This window comes from Mercenaria mercenaria, chromosome 2 (genome assembly GCF_021730395.1).
Source record: "Mercenaria mercenaria strain notata chromosome 2, MADL_Memer_1, whole genome shotgun sequence".
In the NCBI taxonomy this organism is placed as follows: Eukaryota; Metazoa; Mollusca; class Bivalvia; order Venerida; family Veneridae; genus Mercenaria; species Mercenaria mercenaria.
Window position 1 is genome coordinate 83,866,449 of NC_069362.1, and position 8,805 is coordinate 83,875,253.

General features: G+C 31.7%; 1 protein-coding gene across 5 annotated transcripts in view; it reads left to right on the forward strand.

The window, feature by feature from the left end:
• LOC123564441 (growth factor receptor-bound protein 2-like) overlaps positions 1-8,000 on the forward strand; it is a 54,777-nt gene extending 46,777 nt beyond the window's left edge. For all 5 annotated transcript variants that reach the window (XM_045358039.2, XM_045358042.2, XM_045358038.2 and 2 more), the window contains one exon: positions 1,071-8,000. In XM_045358039.2, coding sequence (XP_045213974.1) covers positions 1,071-1,256 — 186 coding nt within the window. In that variant the 3' untranslated portion in view covers positions 1,257-8,000. The remainder of the gene's footprint in view (positions 1-1,070) is intronic.
• Positions 8,001-8,805: the final 805 nt, after the last annotated feature.

The window sequence follows — 8,805 nt, forward strand, 5'->3', positions numbered from 1 at the left end:
CGGATTCGGTTAAAATTTTACACACAAAAATTAAGAACATTATATGTAAATTCGCTCATGAAGTTATTTATTCTGGCAATTCTTCTGACGAAATAACTCTTCTTATCGACAAAATTGACCTTTGAATATCTCTGAAACCAATGAATATATTGCACTGGAACCTCAAAACAGGTTATAAGAATTATAAGTCAAGTTCATTTGCAGGTCCCATAACTCTGACTTCTGTTTTGACAAAATTATTCACCCTTTCCACTTAGAAAATGTCCAGAAATTAATATTTCCTTTAATATATCTGAAACATCATGTATTGAGAAACTTTACAGAAACTTTTAAGAACATAATGTTAATTTACATATCAAGTTTCATAACTCTGCCTTTTGTCAACATTTTTACTTAAACATCTTTACGGTCAGTCAATTCAATCTTGAATTCAGATGAAATGTGGATTAAGTGGACATGAGCATATTGTGTTGACTTTCATATCTGAATATTATTTTTGAGTTATGCTCTTTTTAGGACTTAGCCATAACACTACTACACTTATACCTTATGCACTCAATTCCTCCTACAGTTCCCATTCAATTCAAATGGAACTTGTAATTCCTTATCAGCATGAAGTATAGTTCTGAATGTCATGTCAGACTTCTGCAATCCCTTCTTTTTTGACTTTATAGTTTATTCTGTCAAGCATTTTTCAGATGGCATGTGTCATACAATCTTGACATCATTCTAGTTTTTTTTTCCTGTCTGTAACTTTTGTATGTATTTTCCATTGTAAAACTGTCTTCTACCTAACTCACTGGATTCATATTTCAGTATCCTAAAATCACACTGTGGGGGCATCTGTGTCACATGGACACATTGCTAGTCTCTATATGCAGGGGAAAATTTGTTATCTTTTTTTTTATACCACTGGCTTGACTCAGAGTAATTTCATACAAGTGCTCTTTTTCATGTTTTCTAAGAAAACACTAGCCTTGCACAGTGGCCTTGCCCAGTGTTTCAGTAGAAGTGTCAATATGTGCAGGCTTTGCAAAAACAACTGAATTCGTCTTCTCTTTTTTTTTCAGAGGAAAGCTTGTGCACTGTACGACTTCCAGCCCCAAGAATCAGGCGAAGTACAACTTAAGAAAGGAGATGAAATCATTATTGATGATGAAATCGATCCAAATTGGTGGAAAGGACAAAATTGTCGAACCAAAGCGTGTGGACTTTTTCCGGCAAATTATGTTCGATGTATTGATCACAAACATTAACTGATACACAACTTTATTTCTTGTCATCCGTGAGAAAAATTGGAATATCGTTAGATGGTGACAGTTGTCTTGGAGATTTCAATTCATTGACTGGTGTCTTCTTTTCATAAGTGATCACTTATCATCCAGATAGTAAGATGCTGCTATTTCTGTCTAACATAGAACCAGTTTAAGATAGACTTTGTAGGTCCGGCATCAGATGGGATCAGGCAGAGCTTATCCGCATGAAACACTGTGTTACTGTCATGAAACATTGTATAATTGTTAACAATGCTTGTAGACCCCACATGGATTATATTTTGTCTCCCTTCTACTAAAATTTTAATAGAGCCCATTAGTTTGTTTGTGAAGGGTTTGTTTTGTCGTCTTTTCCTTTACATTTTGATTTTTTTTGCCGAGTGGTGATTTTTTGTTTTGTTTTTGTTAAACTATTGTGTTTCTTGGAAAACAAAATTAAAAAGAAAATCGAAATATAAATTATTGTGCCATTACAAGGCTTTCTCAACAAGCTGTTGTTATGCAGTATGTTCCTTTTGGTGATAACTTGTATTTAATTCTTGATAAAAAAATGTTGTACATATATGATAAGATACCTCATCCCAGTCAATCAAAGTATTTCAATGTGTCTGAAATTCAGATTGACTATTGGCACAAATTATTCAAGTTTACCACTGAATATTGTTAACAATAACTTAATATGTATTCTTCTTCAGCATTGTCATACCTTCTTATAGGCAGTTAGGAAACGTCATACATATTTTTCTCACCAAAACATTATATCTGAGAAAATTTACTATATAGATATAGGGAATAATAATATAGCTTAGATATGACCAATGTGCAGCACAGAGCATATGAAAACCAAAAAATATGTGCTATACGCACTCTATCAATATGTTTACACTATGTCAGTGTTTGTACAGAATGTGTTTACATTGTGACAGTTTGTCTATACGTTAATGTTTTTTTCATTGAGTCAGTATGTCTACACAATATGTTTACACTTTGTTAGTGTGTCTACACATTAATTTGAATTTTAACTGGACTTTGCCTGATGGGTACAGAGAAAAAGTTGTATTTGTTACCAAAATATATGCATAATTCAGGAAGTATTTTTTCATGAACTAATTAATAGTTTCATAGTGTGAAAGGGGAATCATTACATATTATATTATACCAGATTTATATAGTGCCCTTTTCATGAACACGTTCAAAGGCGCTTTACATAGAATAAAGTTACAAGAACACATCAAAACCCAAACAGTGCACAATGATACTGTTGTAGTTTGATATCTGATGAATACATAGATTATTCATTTCATTTGTGAACACCCAACATAAACTAAGTTTTTGTGTACCCATTTTCATAGATTTGATTAATGCATAAGTTATACTGGATAATCAGTCTAGTATACAGGGGTGTAAATGTAGGGTGTAAATGTATAGAAAGATTACATGTATGGAGAGGTATATACGTCATATTTACATGTATAGAGTGGTATATACATTGTGTACATTAATAGAGAGGTTTATAAATCTTGTGTACATATATTAAAAGGTATGTACATTATGTGTACATTTACAGAGGTGTTTACGTTTTGTGAACGTTCATAGAGAAGTATACACATCATTTGTACATGAATAGAGATGAGCCTTTGTGGCCGTAACTGACTTAGAAAAACGGGCTTCACTGTGATGTGGGTTTGAACCTTGCTTGGAGCGTAGAATGCTGCTTGTGAGGAAGCTTCCCAGCTGGCTTACTGAAGGTCAGTGGTTCTACCCAGGTGGCCACCCATACCTGAAACAATGCTTGGAGGGGCACCTTGTGTCCTTCACCATCAAAAGCTGAAAAAGTTGCTATAAGACATTAATTGTATAGGTGTGACACTAAAACCAGCTAAAAAATCATATGTAGAGAGGTAGACAAATTATGTAAACATAGAGAAGTATATACATCGTGTACCTGTATATGGAAGTGTATAACACATTTTATGTACATGAAAATGAACAAGGAAGTTATTAGTAGGTTTTTTACTTCAGATTTACTTGTTTCAGTTTGTACGTAAGATGTATAATTATGTAGATTATCAGTGTTTATGACTTGTATCCTGAGTTGTTTTTATTTAGGTCTATATTTTGAAATTTCTTAGTGGTGAAACCAGTTTTGTAATTTTTTGATGTTTCATAATTTTTGTTTTCATTATGGCCTGTAGTAAGAGATAGAAGATATATGTTTTCACAAGAAGTAGCATATATGGAAGTATTTAAAGTCTTATATGTTTACTAATTTGTACATTAATTTAGATGGCTGTTTGTATGATATTTAGTTGACTTGCAAAGACTAAGCAAGGATACTTGTCTTATTTTATAGATTGTTAAAGGATAATTACCTTTATTGTTTTGAATGGCTTTGTCTGTCTTTGAAAGAGGTCCATGATAATGGTTAAACAAAGAATAACTGATAAACTTCATTATGATGTTTTGAAGGAAGGGTAAAATTAGATATATATGGGCCGTTCCATGAGAAAACCTATATTAGTGACAAAAAATAAAAAATTGAGATAAAATTTTGTGAAGAACATTCTTTTACTTTTCAAATCTACTTATCTTCACTATTTAAGAGTTACAGTGATTAAATAAGTCACTGAAGGCATTTTGAGATGTGATGTTAAGAATGTCATGAAAGTGGTATGACGTCGCCATGCATGGGGCGTATATTTCAAGTCATTAATGCAACACATTTTGCATATCACTTACTAAACATCATACATTTGAATATTTAGGAACAGGTAAAAATAACTTTACTGAAAAATAACTTAACCGTATATTTTTGGTTTCATCAGGGGCCTTTTAACATACACCTATATTTTCATGAAGCACTGGTGCTTTGGAATTTTTCATTGCTGTGACAACACAAATAATATTTATATGGAAGAACTTGATTTCCCTAAGGTAACTGTATTGCAATATACATGTACTTGTTTCTAGTTTTTGCATGAACATAAGAAAAACAATGATTTTCCAGTATTTTAAACTACTTATTATGCAATAATTATATCATGTCACTAATACAGGTTTTGGAACGGCCCATATATTTATTTCCAAAAGTTCTACTTCACTACATAGATGTTCTCATGTAACCTAGGCCTAAAATCTAAAACCATTTTGATTGGTAGACATTTTAGCTCATCTGGCTTGGAAAAGAAATCTATGAGGCATTCTTGTCACTTGACAATGATGTTGGCCTTTTTTTTCAAAAAAAATGTTTAGGTCCACTTTTTTCAAAAAATGGTAAGAGCTATAGGTTTTGAACTTTGCACTCTTTTATCATAGATCATTAAGTAAGCCAAGAACCATAACTCTTGCCTGCATGTTTTCAGAATTTGGCCCGTTTTGTTCATAAAAATTTTGAATTTTATGGTTAAGATTTTTGTTTAGGTGCTATTAAACGCTATTAGAGTTTTAGCTTTGAATTTTTGCACACTTGTTTGTAATTAGGCCAGTATGTAGGCCTAGTACCACATCTGATGTGTACTTTTTCAGAACTATAGCCATCTTTGTACTTTGAAAATTGGAATTTCTTGGTTTTGTTTAGGTCTACTTTTCTTGAACACAGTTTAAAGTTGGTCAAGAACCATAACTCTTGCTTTTTTTGCCAGAATTATGGCCCTTTTTAACTTAGATAATTTGTATTTCTTGGTTATGTTTTGTTTAGGTCAACTATTCATGAATACTAGAGCTTTGAAGCTATACTTTGTCATCATCAATGGGTGAGTAAGAAGGCCAAGAACCATAACTCTTTTCGATCATGTTGTATTATGTCAAGCACTTATAGATAAGCCTTGGCATCCACAGGCCATGCTCTTGTTGTTTCTATTGCATTGTAAAAGCTGGATTTTTAAATGAAATGCATATACCCCATGTTTTGCCAGTATCATTGTTAGATAAACCCTGTGAGAGTTTGCAGTTCAGAAAAAATCTTTGGTTATTATTTGACTGCAGTGTTTTAATTTTGATTATTGATACATTATTATACACCTATATTTTGCTCTACTTTGTTACACTTGGAGTAATTTTTCACTCATGTATGCACAGGTTTATTTCCTTTTATAAATAACATTGGTTTTTCATGTGTCAAATAAATGACCATGTATTTTTCAGACTTAGGTTAGTTTTTAGAGTATTTAAGATAAACAGTTTTATTTAGTTAGTCTTGTGAATAAGACCTAAGAAATCATTTTCAAGTTTTTGTATTTCACAAATAAAAAGGAAGTTAATTTAAAAGCAAATAAAAAATAATGCATTTTTCCCCATTCTTACTCAGTTGATAAATGAATTAGCAGTTTTGTTTAAAGGTGCACTTCTTCCTGGTGTTTTCTTAGTTTACTATACTACTGGTACTTAAAAAAGAAATAATCTTGTTGACAGTTTCGTCAAGAAAGGAAAATATATTTTCTATTAAAAATCAAGATATGTGATAGATATGTTAATATTGACATTTATTTTAGATGAGCACTTTTTGTATAAATATATATACACCCTGTAGGTTTGTTGAAAAAATGTCTGTTGTCAGTTTTATTCATAAGTGCTTCATGTTTGTTTAATTGTTAATATTTGAATTTTTGAAGAAAATTCAGAAAAAAATGTAAAAAGAAGTGTCGCTTTGTTATGTACAGATTTTTTATGATTAGGCATCGGCAGTATTTTTGCCAACATAGATACCCTAGTTTGCTTCTGCTCAAACTCTTTGTTTATTGTTTCTCCTTGCTGTAAGTATTACACATTTAGTCAGATCAGTGCAAAACTGTTGAAAAAACTGGGTACCTGGTGAGTGACCTTGAACTCAGCAAAAAAATGCAGATAGGGTATCTTTGGGAAAAGCATGCACTGTTGAAAGAGATAAATGGTAGTTTTGTGAATGATAATATTAAGACTACCTATTTGGATACAATCAGTTTATGTTATGTGTGGTCACATGTATAGTTTTTACAGTAGCTTTGCTCTGGTACGACATTTTATCATCTGTTTTCGTCCTTACCAAACACTTAAGTCTTATTTCCAGCAAAATGGATATGCTCTGTACCTTAAATTTGCTGTCTATATTTTTGTTAGTCCAGTTTTATGACACAAAAAGAGGCATTGACACCTAAATAGATTTATTTCCAAAAAAAAAGAATGTGTAACTTGCACTGCCACCCAGCTTGCAGACATAAATCATTTTCAGTCAGGTTTATGATTATTTAAGACTCTGTTGTTGTTGTTATTGTATATGACTACTTTATTCTTGATTTCTCAGCAGTTGTTTTGATATAAAGAGACAGGAACGAAATAGATGTTAGGTAAGGACAAACCAGATATATCATTTCCATAAATTTGCATTTTTTTTTCGTTGTAAAATTAGTGAAGAACTAGACTACAGAAGTACATTATTTAAAGTAATAGTAGGTAGTGTCACTATTGAAAATCAGCAATTTCTGTGAGCCATTTCCCCATTCTCGGGCATTTAAGTTATTAGAATCTTTCTCTGGTTGAAGTTGCAGATTGAAATATCGGGTTCCAGTTTAGGCTGTAATGAGGCTAGTTACAACAGAAACATTTCCCAAGAGCCAGATATTTCCATCCACAACTACCAGTGTTAAGATTTTTTTTCTTGCATCTGTATTCTTCACATAATAGAAGAAATCAAATAAAATGAATGATTTTCATTTCATCATTATTTTATAACAGTAGTGTATGGATTTACACATTCATTCATAAATTACAGCACAAAAGTCATCTTGCACACTGGGGTGTAAGACCAGATTTTCCAGCACTGGCAAAAACTCGTAAAAATCCTTTCTAGAATACAAGAGTAAGTCATACAAGCACATGCCTTTCAGCACAAGCCGAGAGAGCTCAGAACATGTAATTGAATAGAAATTGCAGATTGTCATTACTGGTACAAACCTTAATGTGCTCCCTAGTTTTAAAAAAAAAACATTTTTCATGTGTTAAGCTGATAATTTGAATTGATTTTTTTTTTTTTTAGAATGAACTTATTAAACTTGTTAAAATTTTGTATGACTTATAAGCAGAAAAAAAAAGTTTATGATCTGATCATTTTATGAAGTAGATCTTTAGAAGTAGAAACATTATTTTTAGTTCAGCAATTTTTGGATTGCTTCTGTCATTTTCTTGGTGTAAAAATGCAGCATAATGTTACAATTTGTGTAAAAGCGTACACTCAGTTTATGAAGTTTCACTTTTTGATGCAAGATACCAGTTAACAGAAACATATCGCCGAAAAGAAAGAAAAGCAAAACCAGATTTAATGCTTTCTCAGCATATATATTTATATCTTCAGTTGTTAATTTTTCGAGAGAAAAAAATGATATGTTAACAAATTATTGAATTATTTATAGGTTCTTGCAAATTTGGCCTATCCATCAGTTTGGATTTTTAGTAATTTTAAGAGTCATCGGTAACAGCCAAACAAAAAAAAGAAAATGAGAGAAAAAGACATTGTAATGGTTTAGTTTCAGTCTTGAAATTTTTACCTGTGATAAATTAGCTTATACTGAATTTTTACCCCAAGTTTATATTTTATGTTGATGTGTACCCCAATATCATTAGGCATCATGAAATTATGTCTTGTTATATATATATGCTGTGTAATTGACTGTGTAAATGTGACTCTCATAATGTGTTGATTTCACAAGGATAAATTATATGCATGTAAGAGTATGTAATAAAATCTTAAGCATATGTGAAACTTGTTAAGCTTGTACTCGAGCCTGTATTTCTAACCCAAGGATGCAGTGTATAAGAAAGGTGTTTAGAAAAGGTGAAGATATTCCCTTGTCCTTCCTGCAGAAAAAAGATGCTATTAAGAATGGATGATTTAACACAAGATAAAGGTAAACCTTTAAAGAAAATATTGGTGTGGTATGAAGAAAGATGAAACCCCAACCTGTGCTAAGTCTTTAAGTTGAAATGGAATTATGTGTGGATAGTGATTAAACTAAAATAAATACATACTATTAGTTCAAGTAAGAAACTGGTATATACATTGTACCTTACTGAATCACTTAATCACTTGTGGGAATGCAAGGTAAATTATTGATTATCGTTAGCCTTGTTTGTTTATTTGGTCCATTTTGTCAGGCTTGAATGAAATGCCATATTGCATATGCATTGCATCAGCTCTCAAAATTGCATTTTTATGCCTCCTGTTTGCATTACAAGAACATTTCTACATATTAGAACAGTGCCAAGTACCAGTGACAATGCTGCATACTGGCATAATTCCAGGAAACCTTTTAACAGAGAAAGAGTTAAATGATAGTCCTGCATAGGGTATTCATAAAACTAAAACATGATGTAATTATCAAATTAAAGGGTTTTTAAAGGGATCCCAATCAAACTTCATGCATATGATCACCATGGAGACTTTTTTTTTTTTTCCAATGTCAATCCTTGCGTTTCAGATTTATATACTCTTGCACTTAGACAAAATATATACACTGCAATCATTGGTTCATGTAATAGAGTTTGTGACACGAACTGTCCT